General features: G+C 32.8%; 1 protein-coding gene and 1 pseudogene across 2 annotated transcripts; both read left to right on the top strand.

Moving 5' to 3' along the window:
* The first annotated feature begins 1,231 nt into the window (after positions 1-1,231).
* On the top strand, positions 1,232-5,439 carry LOC105125056 (flavin-containing monooxygenase FMO GS-OX-like 4; annotated as a pseudogene).
* A 1,955-nt stretch (positions 5,440-7,394) lies between these two features.
* LOC105125055 (cullin-1-like) lies at positions 7,395-11,588 on the top strand. Of its 2 annotated transcripts, none has more exons than XM_011025343.1 (9): positions 7,395-7,520; positions 8,343-8,508; positions 8,613-8,709; positions 9,494-9,679; positions 9,813-9,860; positions 9,934-10,137; positions 10,240-10,317; positions 10,793-10,885; positions 11,171-11,588. In XM_011025343.1, the coding sequence occupies exons 2-9, from the start codon at positions 8,381-8,383 to the stop codon at positions 11,279-11,281; spliced, it is 945 nt and encodes a 314-aa protein (XP_011023645.1). In that variant the 5' UTR covers positions 7,395-7,520; positions 8,343-8,380; the 3' UTR covers positions 11,282-11,588. The 2 variants fall into 2 exon arrangements, with proteins under 2 accessions (XP_011023645.1, XP_011023646.1); XM_011025344.1 differs by lacking the exon at positions 7,395-7,520 and adding an exon at positions 8,030-8,236.
* The last annotated feature ends 1,985 nt before the right edge of the window (positions 11,589-13,573 follow it).

Genomic DNA, 13,573 nt, shown 5'->3' with positions numbered 1-13,573 from the left:
AGGAGGCAATGAAATTACACCGTAATTAAAGGTGAAAGATTCCCCTTTCAGAATTTAAATTCATGATGGTCAAACCCGATCCAGAATTCGATTTAAAAACAGGCTTAGCCTTTAATTTACCACGTTAACTAGCATGTGTCATTGGGAACCGAGTTCACATTTTTTATTAAAATAATATTTTTTTCCTTTAAAAAAATAAATGCCTTGTTAATGATCTAACCACAGTTCATCCCGTGAATCATATCACTAAAAGCACGATGATGACTAAAAAGCTTAGTTTATTTATTTTTATGTTTTAAAAATATTTTTAATAAATTAAATATTTTTATTTTAACTTAATATTTTTTTATATTTTTAAATTATTTTTATATATTAAAATTAAAAATATTTTTTTTTAAAATAAATTATTTTAATGTATTTAAAAAATATTTTAAAAAATAATTACATATATTTCTAAACAAGTTGATCAGTATTAACTTAACTTGCTAGCAGAATTTATATTTGAAAATATCGTTGATTATTTGTTAAAGTATTTTTTATTTAAAAATATATTAAAATAATATTGTTTATTTAAAAAATAATTTTTTATATAAAAATATTAATTCGAAATAAAAAATAATTTTAAAACATGAAAATAAATGGTACCTAAATCTTTTGCACGGATTAAAATAAAGCAATCATCTGAATCTGGCTGTCATCCGCTAGACCCAGCCACCCATCGGAACAGGCACGCATCTCATGAATTTTTTTGACCTGAAGACTACCTTGTGTCATGCTAAAGGATGGTTGACTGGGTCGTCGGCTTCAATGGAAATTATAAACTATAATTTATATATACTGTAATTAAAAAAACACGGATTTTAAATTTATAGCTATTAAATTCCTATTTATTTTTACATTTTAAAAATATTTATAAAAAAATTTAATTTTTTTATTTTTTTTCTTTAAATTAATATATTTTTGATATTTTTAATTATTTTGATATGAAAAATAATTTTTTAAAAATAAAAAATATTATTTTAATATATTTTTAAATAAAAAATAATTATAATTATACAGGATGATATTTTAAATAAATTATTAGATAAATAACACAAATTACGAGAGAAAAAACGTGCTACTCTGATTATAAAAAAATTGCCAATTTTTCTATTTGAAAAAAACACATGCTAATAAAAGCGAAAATATTCTTAAAAGAACAGTAATACTAATTTGCTGTTGACTCGAATAAACATGCAGATATTTCATTGCGTTCTCCCGTCTCCGCTCCCCACTGACGGAAAGAAATTGAAAAGGACACGCAGACAGCCAATTATTCACTCAGACGTTGGCTATCTTGAGGGAGCATCAAAACGATGTGCTGCGAAGCAACTATGGATTTGTAGAGTGGCGTGCCCCTTCCCTGAGCTGGAGAAAGACAATGCAAGCATCACCCAATTCGCTCTCCTCCCACCACGTCGCGGTGATCGGAGCGGGAGCCGCCGGTCTGGTGGCGGCACGTGAGCTCCACCGAGAGGGTCACAAAGTGGTGGTCTTTGAGAAAGATGACCAAGTTGGTGGTCTCTGGATGTACGATCCCCGTGTCGAACCCGACCCTCTCGGGCTTGACCTAACCCGACCTGTTGTTCACTCAAGTCTATACGAGTCTCTCAGGACCAACTTGCCAAGGGAGACAATGGGTTTTATGGACTACCCGTTTGTGACGCGAGAGGGTGAGGGAAGAGACAGTAGAAGGTTTCCGGGTCATAGAGAAGTGTTGATGTATTTGCAGGATTATGCGAGGGAATTTGGGATTGAAGAGATGGTGAGGTTTGGGTGTGAGGTGGTGAATGCAGAGATGATTGATAGTGGGAAATGGAAAGTGAAGTAAAAAAGGAAGAGACTTGATGATAATGATAGAGGTGATGATTTTGCTGATCATGAGGATTTTGATGCTGTTGTTGTTTGCGTTGGACATTACACCCAACCTCGTATCGCTGAAATTCCTGGTATTAATTTATTGCGCTTTGTGTACTATGATTACTAATTTATTGCCTTTCTGTTCTTATTTGTATGAGGGTGCCTTCACTCTTTACTTTTCTTCTTAATTCTTATTCGTTACTACCATTGATATGGTTTCAGGCATCAATTTGTGGCCGGGGAAGCAGATGCATAGCCACAACTATCGTATTCCCGAGCCTTTCAGGGATCAAGTATGTATGACATCTTGTACTTCTCTTTAACACATCATACATCTATTTTAATTCTAGAATGATACTGGCTAAACATTATGGTGTTTTCAAGCTCTGGTTGGTTCATGTATTTGTGGCAACATTTTCTGCTGGAAAAATCTAACGTGAACACTTGCATATCGGTGTGATCGACACTGCTTGCAAGCTTAGCAGATGTGTAGGCTTTTCATAAAGGAATGAGTTTCATAATTGCAGGCAATGAGAGTTTTCTAGAAAAGTCATCTACATGTTTGTAAAAGGCAATCTCTTGTGAAATTTTGGGAAGTCAAGTTGTGTACTTCGAAATTATTGGTGCACAATCTTGTGTTGTGGATGCTTAGATTGTCAAGGGGGTGTCAGAAGTTCCAAGAATAATTCTGAATGTAACTGGTTTGTTGTATTTTGTTCTTGTTGATGCTACTCTCAGCAAACTGTGTAAATTTCTTGTTCCTTCTATGAATATGTCACATTTTACGCCTTTTCTTGGCCTAACTTGTTAGTCTGTTATCTTTATTTGCGTTGTGCATGCTCCTCCATTGTCAGATCTTAATTTTGATAGGAGCTTCTGTGAGTGCTGCTGATATATCCGTGGAAATTGCTGGACTTGCCAAAGAGGTTCACATTGCTCGTAGATCAGCTGTAGATGATGATACATACGAAAAAAAGCCTGGATACGATAACATATGGCTTCATTCCATGGTATAAGCATCACTTCAAGTTAAGAGTGGATGGTGGTGGTGGTGGTGACATGAGAGGTTTTGTCAAGTGTTTTGACCCTACTGCTGGCAGATTGCTTGATCTAACATGCTGCCTTGTCTTTCCCAAAATAATGCAGATAGAAAGAGCATGTGAAGATGGTACTGTCATTTTCCGAGATGGCAGTGTTATCCTAGCTGACGTTATTCTGCATTGCACCGGGTAATTTTCACCTGGCTTCAATACAGTGTGGTTAAAATCAAATCTTAGTTAGACTAAAGAAACTGACTGAATGAATGATTGGATTTTTAATTTGCATCTCTTGTTGTGTTCAAGGTCAAATATGGCTTTCCTTTTCTGAAAACTGATGGCATCGTGACTGTGGATGACAATCGCGTGGGGCCATTGTACAAGCATGTTTTTCCCCAATCTTGGCCACGTGGCTTTCCTTTGTCGGGATACCCTATTGGGTTGAGCTCTATTGATATATATATTTATATATGTCCTTGTTTTAAGCTTTTATGAAAGTATGTCAGGTTGGTTGTCATTAATGTGCAACAACCATTTGCTATTACATCAATCATGTGCACTCATCCAAGATATCAAAGGTTGGCAGCCACCATTATTGAAGAAAAGGTGGAGTTGGCAGCCACCTTTATTGAAGAAAAGCCTCCATGAATGCCTATAAATAGAGACATATGCAAGAGAACAAAATGAGTGAAGAGAATTATGAAAATGTGAAGAGAGTAGAGAGGAAGAGAGAGCTGCAATGGCAGCAGCCTTGCTGCCATTGCAGCAGCTGCAAGTGCAGCAAAGAGAGTTGAGAGTTGAGTATGAGAGGGTGTAATCCTCCTCCTCCATGTATTTGTTTTGTATTCTTTCTTTATCTCTAAATATATTGACTTCTCCCGTGGATGTAGACGGTTTTGTCGAACCACGTTAAATATTGTGTCAGTGTGCTTGGCTCTTCTATGAGCAAGTATCAGAACATCACCGGTCGAAATTCTCAACAAAGTAATCATTTGCTTATGATTTCGGTGCTAGACTTTACCTTTCCCAACATTCGAAGTTCAAAGCAAATAGATTGCTGGTGTTTTATCAGGTCGAATTGCGCTTCCTTCACAAGAGGACATGGTGGAAGATGTTAAGATCTATTACTCTCAACTTGAAGCTTCTGGTGTACCTAAGCATCACACTCATAGCTTAGCTCATTCTACAGTAAGCCTTATGTCTGGTTGAAGTTTATCCTCCTCTTCCTTAGTCTAGTGGCCTTGCATCAATGGGAAACTTTCAAGTTAACATGGTCAAAGAACCATTTCTAATACATTTTTAAGTAAATGTTTTTGAGTTTTCTAATACATTTTTAAGTAAATGTTTTTAAGTTTGAAACTTTTAGGTCTATATTATTTTATATTTAATTTTTATTTTATAAATTAGAATGAGATAGTGAGATTTGAATTTATGATCACATGATCAACAAGACTCTGATAGCATATCAAAAAACCATCTTAATTTAAAAATTAAGTTATCAAGTGAGTTTTTGAAATATAATTTATATTATTATCTAATAATTAAGTTTCTTTGTTCTTGAACTCATTAGCAATGGTAGAATAACTGAAATCTATTGGTTGTGCTTGAATTTGAAATCATATGTTACTTAATTTGATTTTCCACTTTTGTTATAGCTTTTTATCTTTTTTCTATTCTTTTGGTACAAGGTTTTTTTTCTTTTTTAATTAAAATTATCATTAATATAGTTCAATTGGTATTAGGATAAGAGTCTACAATTTTGAATTTCATAATTTCTATTGTCTTTTCTAATTAAAATTAATTAATAACATAATATCACGTGAGTTATCATCTATAACATGAATCAGCAAACCACTTGCCTTGCAAACTTCTGTCCCTTGGGTCCCTGAATGTGAATCCTCTTCCTCCATTATTTGTGTACAAGATCCTGAAGTTAGCAACCTTGCATTTCCAGTTCCTGTATGGTAGCTAAGCTGATCGTTTTAGTGTATAGCTAAATGCCGATCTTCAACTTATTTCATTAATTTCTGGTGTTCTATGCCTTTTTACATGATGTTTTGTTTTCTTTTTTCCAGAATGACGACAACATGTGGCTTGCCTCCCAGTGTCAGTGTTCATGCTTTGAAGAATGGAGAATTGAAATGTCCCGTGAAATTCTTAAGAACTGGCGTGCTAGGCCAAATATGTATCGTGTCGAATGGGACGACGACCACCTGATCTTGCAAGCCCACGAAGACTTCAAGAGGCGCATCTCAAACAAAGTCAGTAATGGTCATATCTGATTGAAAGAGTTCGAAAAACTGCTCTCTGCTGCTCCAACTCCTCTGTTGCAGCAGAGATGAAAAATTTAAAAACCATGGTACAAGCATTCCATACAGAAGGTGCAGAGGAACCTTGACCATCCTAGTGTGGCACTCGCTTTCTGTATTCTGAAGTCAGGGCTCAATTTCTGTATCAAATATTATTAACAATTAAGTGACCATTAACTAAAATATGTGGGAAATTACTGTACGAACAAATAGCACTTACAGCATATGCAGTGTTTAGCACTGCAGTGGAAAGTGTTTTTTAAAAAAATTATTTTATTTTTTATTTTAAATTAATGTATTTTTGATATTTTTAGATTGATGTTAATGTAAACATAATTTTTTTTTTAAAAAAAATATTATTTTAATATATTTTAAAATAAAAGGTATCTTAAAAAAATATTTGTTTTTATTTTTTATCTTTATTTATTTTTTTAATCAATGTTTTGTTTATTTTATTTTTTAATATTAGATTTATTTTTTATTAGGTTACTTTTCATGATATGTATTAGAGGCTTGTTGAGTTAATTTAGTTAGCTGAGATTTTTTTTTAATTTTTTAATTTTATATTTTAATATTAAGTTAATTAAAAATTAAATGTTATGATTTGTTTTATTTATTTTTTATTAGGTTATTTCAAATTTATAATTTAGGAATGATGTTTAACAAGTTAATTCAAGTTTATTTTAGTTGTTTTTTGTTTTTCTAGTAATTGAACTCAAGTTTATTTTAGTTGTTTTTTGTTTTTTTATTAATTGAACTTTTTTTTTAATTTTATCATTTAATATTGGATTAGTTGAAAATTAAAATTTATAATTTGTTTTAATTTATTTTTTATAGTGATATCTTGGTTTTAAAAAATATTTTTTTTTGTTTTTTTATTTTTTTTTATCAATGTTTTTTTATTATTTAATATTAAATTTATTTTTTATTAAGTTATTTCACTTTCATGATATGAATTACGGGTTTGATGAGTTAACTTAGTCGGGAGTTTTTTTCTTTTCTTATTTAACTTTTATTTTCTCAATTTTATTTTTTAATATTGAATTAATTAAAAATTAAATTTAATGATTTGTTTTATTTATTTTCTATTAGGTTATTCCAATCTCATGACCCGAGAATAGTTTTTAACGGATTAACTTGAATTGACATTGGTTGTTTTTTATATTTTTGTTAATTGATTTTTTTTATTTTTTTATTTAATATTGAATCAATAAAGAATTAAAATTTATAATTTATTTTAATTTATTTTTTATAATGATATTTTAATTTTAAGTTCAGGATTATGAGTTTTTATATTTTAATCTTGATTAAATTAGGTTTTTTTTCTCGTTTCTAAAAAATTATTTCGTTTTTATATTTTTTAATAATAAATTTTTTTATTAAGTTATTCATATTTTATGATATAAATTATAAATTTAACAAGTGAAATCTATAAACCTAAGGTGTACCTAATCTAAAAGAATTAAGTCTGATTTTTCTGAAGTTTAGTTACAGATTTACTCTGATCTACGTGACATTTATTCATCCACTGAACCAGAATTGTTGACACCAACTTGGCAAGCAAACGCAAGCGTGCAGAAACTGCAAAACCCCTGCTAGTCGTGGCCCTTTCAAAAGTTAGAGCAGAGGAAGAGATTTGTGTCTTGGTACTGTGGTTTAATTATATTTTTTAAAAAAATTATTTTTATGGGTTAGAGCAGAGGAAGAGATTTGTGTCTTGCTATTGTGGTTTAATTATATTTTTTCAAAAAATTATTTTTATGGTTTAGCTTTAAATTATTATTATTATTTATTTTTAGATTGTTTTAATGTGTTAATGTTAAAAATAAATTTTAAAAAATTAAAAAATATTATAATATATTTTCAATAAAAAAAACACTTTAAAAATCAATCCCCACTACACTTTTAAATAATTTCAGATTAATATGTACAAGAAAAATTCATTAGGCTAAACAAAATCATAATTTTTTTTAAATGAACTTGGACCTGCCATTGGGCCATTCCATAGCTCACTGGGCTGTCATCTCCAAATTGCGCCTAAAAATTTGTGGAGGGAAAACTAATCTAAGAAGAAGCCCATTTTGTCCATTTAATACCATAAATACCCCACTACCAGCCTCTTTTTCGGTCGCACTTTCTCACAGAGCCAGGCACACTAAGGAGTCTTCCAATCCAAGAAATCTCTCTCTAAACGCACCTCTAAGTTTGCGTTTTACCGATTCTCTTCCTTAGTTTTCTACGAACATCGATTTCTTTTGCTTCTTTTCTTGTTCCAGTAATTCTTTTTAACATTTTAATAATCTTTATTTTCTTTTCGTTATTAATTTCTGTTTGGTTGCTAAGAAAGTTTTCGTGAACTGAACAGCTTGTTATCCACGTTCTATTTCATTTTATATGCAGTACTCCGTGATATCATTTAATAATCCTTATTTTCTTTTTAACATTTTCATAATCTTCATTTTCCTTTTAACATTTTCATTATCCTTATTTTCTTTTTGTTAATAATAATTTCTGTGTGGTTGCTGAGAAAGTTTTTGTGAACTGAACAAATTGTTATCCACGTTCTATTTATTTTTATGCGCGGTACTGAGTGATGTCATTTGATGATCTTTATTTTTTTGTTATAAATTATGTTAATTAATAAGGATTATATATAAATAACAAGCACCGCTATTAATTGTTGTTTTTTCTTCAATTTTTTTTAGTGTAATGCAAATTTGTAGTGTGTTTTTAGTTTTAGGATGAGTGTTAGTCTTCACTTGAATTAGGAATTTATTTATTTAGTTGAAAGAATGAACAGTGGTTAATTAGTAGTACCAGTAATTAGCTTTTGTGTGCACATGCGTGACACGAAAATCGAAGTTATTGAAATCGATGGGAATATGGGTCCCGCCATTTGATGGCAGTGGATTTTTTCGTGTTCGTGCATGGAATTTTGTGCTGGATAGCAATGTTCATTGCTTTTGATTAATGATTAGTGGTAGTGATTAGGTGGGATTTTTGATGTGCTTATGGTGGGCGATTTAAAGATGGCTAGTAATGTAGAGCTTTGAATGGATGTAATGTTGATGGTAAGGTATTGTTTGTGTATTGATAGGTGAATTTGGAATCAAGGTTTGAAAATAGTGAGGAAAGATGTTGGAGCCTGAAGAAGAGAGAGCGATGAGGATGGTACTTGAAGACGGGATAACGAAGACGAAGAAGATTATGGAAGGAAATCAAGAAGTGAATTTTACAATTGACGAATACCAGAGGTTGCATCAGTATCCTCTATGAATACATATCTAATTCTTTAATGCATTGTTGTTTGTTGTGTTTTTAGTTAATGTTATTTCAATGAATTAGATACCCTTCACTGCTTCGGTAGATGTGTTTTTGACCTGCATTCTGCTAGCTATCGTAATAACTCACATTGGCTTCTTGAAAGATTTGTTAAGAGCTTGGAAGAGAGCATCAATTCAGTGGTGAGTTCCTTTACTGGACGAGTTACTGTTTTGGTCCTTGGTAGAAAGAGTTTCATAGTGTTGAATTCAAGTTTGGGTCCTTTCAATGTGTATTCAAGCGTGCAGTATCCATTAAGCCAAGAAATCGAACTTCCATAATTGTCCAAATGTTGATATATGAGTGCATGCATTCAATCTCTGCTTGACATAAGTCGAAAAAGCTGCTTACCCTGTCTGTCATTCTTTCTGAACGTTGACCTTAGTCATAAACATCCACACTTTGATGTGTAAAATGAAACAACTGAACCTATCAATTGATGGACTGATATGTTATACCAATGAAAGAGAGAAAGGCTTGTTTGTTTTTGCTAAATTATCCGATTTTGCTTCCTGTTTTTTTTTCTTTCTTTTTTTTCTTGTCAAAAAGTACCATGAGAAGCCCTCCATCAATTAGCAATGATGAAAGTCAAGTGGACAAAGCCATTGAATCAGGATCATCCAGTAATTGGTCTATGGAATGATGCCTATATCAACAGATTTTGATCTTTGGATCCCTTCATGTTTTCTAATGATGCACTGTAAACGTTATGTGTGCTGTTTGAAGAGTTAATTTTTTTCCAATCTCATAGTTGATACCTTCCTTGGCATGAGTTCCGAAAAATAAACCATTTCTGGCGTCTTACATGGTGCTGTCGCTAATTTGTCAACTGGTCAATCACTGACTAACATTCATCCTTGGTGTAAATGGAAACAATTACGACTGTATATTGATGCTATATGGATAATTTTGTTATTCCATTATCAGGTATTGCCATCTTTTGTGGACAAACGCGATGCGCTCTTGTTGAGAGAACTCGTCTTGATGTGGTCCAATTACAAGATGATGACAAAGTGGCTCTGCAAATTTTTTGAATCCATTGACCGCCACTTTGTCCCCAATGTCTGTTATTGTTCACTCAATGACATCTCAAATAATAACTTCCATGACCTGGTAAAGAAATTTGTCATATTCTTCGTGTTAACTATGTTTTATTTTGCAACTAACATCTCCCCTCCTCCTCCTTGTATATTTTTTTTGAATTTTGACTATGTTGGTATTTATTGATTTGTATCTAAACTTTCAGGTTTTCAAGGAGTTTTATGTCAAATTCCAGGATGTTGCAATATCATTGGTATGTAAAATTTAAGTTTAATTTGGATTTTTTTTTCTTTTCTGAAACTCACATTTGAAATTTTTGACTGCAGATCAATAAAGAACGTATGGGACTGCACATCGACTGCAGCTCGCTGAAAAACGTTTTTCTTGTGTTTATGGAAATGCATAAACATACAGGAATAGCGTATTATGAAGGTTTCGAGAGTGTTATGCTGGAAGAAACCTCTAATTACTACTGTCAAGTGGCTCAGCAGTGGCTATCACATGGTTCACCAGCGGATTATGTTCAAAAGGTTTTCTTTTCATATTTTTGTTTGAGATATCAGTGGTCTTGGTGTCTGTTTGGGACGTGAAATACAACATTAAGCTTCAAAATATTATTGTAATGTTCTTAGGTTAACCGGTGCTTGGAACAAGAGGCAGAAAGAGCTGATCGATATATTCCCTCTGGTACACAACCCAAGCTATTAAAGGTACTTCCACTGTTTGTAGACCCTAAACATTGTTGAAATTAAATTAACAACAAATTTTCCATATGATAATATTATTAATCTTCAAGTGTAAATGATTTTATCAGCTCGTTGTCCCATAAGTTTTGCTGAACTTTCTGCTCTAGTTCTTTTCACAGACCTTTCACAGTTCGCTTCCAAGAAATGCAACTTCATTCTCCCTCTTAGGTCAATCTCTAGCATTTGAAGTAAAACTGGACTTGAATTGAGTCTAGTTTGTAATTAGCAAGCTAGCAGGCAGCAAAAGCTGTTATATTCATCTAAAGCTCTTGATTATTTTGATAAGTAAACATTGGTCAGCAAATTCCTGCGTGCTGAAATCATTTTGTGGGTGAAATATCGTAGTTGTTTGCAAACTGCAACACTGATGGTGAATCAAACTGGACAGGCACTAAATTTTAGTCCATTTACGGTTTGCTTTTTCTGGTTCCCTATGCAGGTTGTCAAGCAGCAATTGGTTTATGAAATATTGGACAAATTGGTTGAAAAGCAAAGACCTGAGAACTGCGGCCTTGTTACAGATTTTTATCAGGTGTGGTAAACTTCCAAGAGATCTTTTTTTCTATCACTTGATGAACTCGATCCGTATTTCTGGCCTTCCTTTTATTGTCACAAGGTCTTCAATTTGCAGTAATGGCTCCTCACTAAAGGAACCATTTCCGGAAGGGGCAGAAAAAAATTAAGCAGATCTTATTTTCAGCAACAATCTAAAATTACTATTGCCCATCTTGAGTCTCTGTTTCTTATGTATTTTTCCTATCCACCTAGTAGATATGAATGTTTGATTGTTGTATGGCTATGCGTCGACCATTTGTAGGAAATGTTGTCAAAATGTGCCAACATGACTCTTCAAGAGGGAAGCTCGTGGACAACAGAAGAGTGGTTATCTGCTTTGTTGACGTCATCTTTGGTCTGTCCTTTGTCTTAGTTTTCTAGATGGTGGTGCCATTTGTATAGTTTTTTTTTTTTTTTGTATGATATTTTGTCATCCTTTTTCTCCTGTTAAGCTATATTCTGTTCTGTGGGTGCAAGTCGAAGAGTTTTGACATCTTCTCCTCATGGGTCTTCAGACCGGACTTGGTGTGGTTAGTGTTGGCACTATCTATATCAGTGCTGTCTAGATTTGTGGTGGAGCTATACTGGCAGAGATTGATCTATTATTTTCTTCGGCCATGGTCTGACCAATATTTTGTGTTATTACATGGTAATATGATTTCTTCTTGCTAGTTTTGTGGGTATCTAGATTGATCATGTCTTTTGCATCACATCATAGTTAGTATTGATTGAGAGAAGTTTCGATCTCCTTTGTCATCCATGAATGGTGTTTTCAATTGTTTCTGTTGCCTATGAGCTGCTTGATCCAGGTTTTCAGAAAAACCAATTGGCATGTGATGCTTACGAAAAAGCAAATTCAGTTCAGGTGGCAATGTGGCGGCATGTAGAAAGATGCAGCCTTTAGGTAGTGAACACAGCGTGTAATGGGAAAGGAAAGCAATTGCTGTATAAAAATTCACAATTTGAATGTTTCAGAAGAAGAATACGATAATGATATTCAAGATCCTACAACAATAAATTAATAATAGAAGTATGAAAATTAGGAAAAGAAAATAAAAAATCTTAATTTCTAAAGAGGAGAAATCTAGGTTGATGTTGTAGGTTAGGAACACAAAATGGTCTGCAAAAGGGTTCCTGGAGTGGGTTTTTATTTCAAAAAGATCTCAAATGACCTTTGATGATCTTTTAAGTAATATTGTTTTTGTATTTTTATAAATTTATTTTTAATATTAGCACATTAAAATATAATTTAAAAATATTAAAAAAAAATCAAATTTTATTTTTTTTAAAATTAGACGGCAGTATCAAACAAACATAAACCTTCAAATCTTCTAAAGCATCACCAGATTGTTGTGTGTGGTCCTACACTATATGATGGTGGGACTATCACATTAATTTTCATGTGATGGCTGTCTCTTGATGTTTAAAATTAAATGATTCGGGTATTGTAGCGTCGGGTATTGTAGCGGCAGATTTGAAAATAGAAGAGAGGAGAAGAAAATCAAGAGAGAAAAAGAAAAGAAGAGGCAGCAGAGCAGCCTGTGTTTTTTCTTTGATTTCCAGCTCGTTCATCGTTGGATCGGGCTAAGATTTTGACAGCAACTTCTAGACACGTTGATCTTCATTCTGGACGGTTGGATTGAAGATTGATGGTGTGGAAGCTGACCGTTTTGACAGAAAACGGAGCTGTCAATTTTGGGCTGTCAGTTTTGTGAGTTTTTCTCAAATAATTCTCCTTTAATCTTGTTGTAATCCGAGAATAAGTTGTTCTTGATGATATATATGTTGTATCCCTTAGTTGAATCTGAGGAAGAATAATTGTGAACCCATTATTTATTGATAGTGAAAGTTTTTAGGTGGATTACGGTCCCGTGGTTTTTCCCGTATCAGGTTTTCCACGTTAAAATCTTGATGTTGATTTTGTGATTATTTGCGTTATATTTTATCATTGTTTGATTGTATTTTACTACACAAAGAGAAAAAAAATTAGAACTTGTGAATTGTGAATTGTGAATTGTTGATGTCCAGTTGTTCCTAGTTTTCCCAGTACAGATTTAGAAGCCTGTATAAAATGTGCGATTTAGACAGAAATTGATAAAGAATAATGGAGAATAATTTAGGGATACAGTTAAGATTACAAGTTCCCCTGATATCAACGTCATGCAAGTCGTCTCCTACTCTTTTAAGTTTTACACTACAAAAGGACCACTAAAAGATTGCCAAGGATCATCAAACTCTAAATTTGTGGCCTTTTGGAAGGCTCCCTCTGTCTCATAAACACACACTTGCACAACAAAAGGAAAATTAAGGCTCTGTTGTTCAGTATTTGAGATGATTTGGTGCCTCGTTGGTTGTGGATATCAACATTTTTGTGTTTCTTTGTCACTGCTTACTTGGTATGAACAGAGATTGTTAGCTTGTTGATTATAAATTTAACAGCTTCAGAATCACTGATGCAAATGTTGGAACCAAAAAGAACTAATGTCCTGTTCGAGTGTGTGTGTGTGTGTATATATATTCTGTGTCTTGTCTTTGCTTGAGAAGGTCCACCCTTATCATTTCTCACCTTTATTATCTTTATCCAGAAAGTTGAATCTCTGTCTTATTTTTTCTAACTGCAAGTGGCTTCTAATCTAAAGCCAAGTGGGGTTCTATCTTTCTCTCT

The sequence above is a fragment of the Populus euphratica genome, unplaced genomic scaffold (assembly GCF_000495115.2).
Source record: "Populus euphratica unplaced genomic scaffold, PopEup_1.0 scaffold28.1, whole genome shotgun sequence".
NCBI lineage: Eukaryota > Viridiplantae > Streptophyta > Magnoliopsida > Malpighiales > Salicaceae > Populus > Populus euphratica.
The sequence above is the reverse complement of the archived record's forward strand: the minus strand, read 5'-3'. Positions and strand labels throughout refer to the sequence as shown.

Coding starts and splice junctions, on each gene's coding strand:
- LOC105125055 (XM_011025343.1), top strand. CDS start 8,381: ATGTTGGAGCCTGAAGAAGAGAGAGCGATGAGGATGGTACTTGAAGAC. Junction 8,509..8,612: donor GAATACCAGAGGTTGCATCA/GTATCCTCTATG, acceptor CTGCTTCGGTAG/ATGTGTTTTTGACCTGCATT. Junction 9,680..9,812: donor ATAATAACTTCCATGACCTG/GTAAAGAAATTT, acceptor CTAAACTTTCAG/GTTTTCAAGGAGTTTTATGT.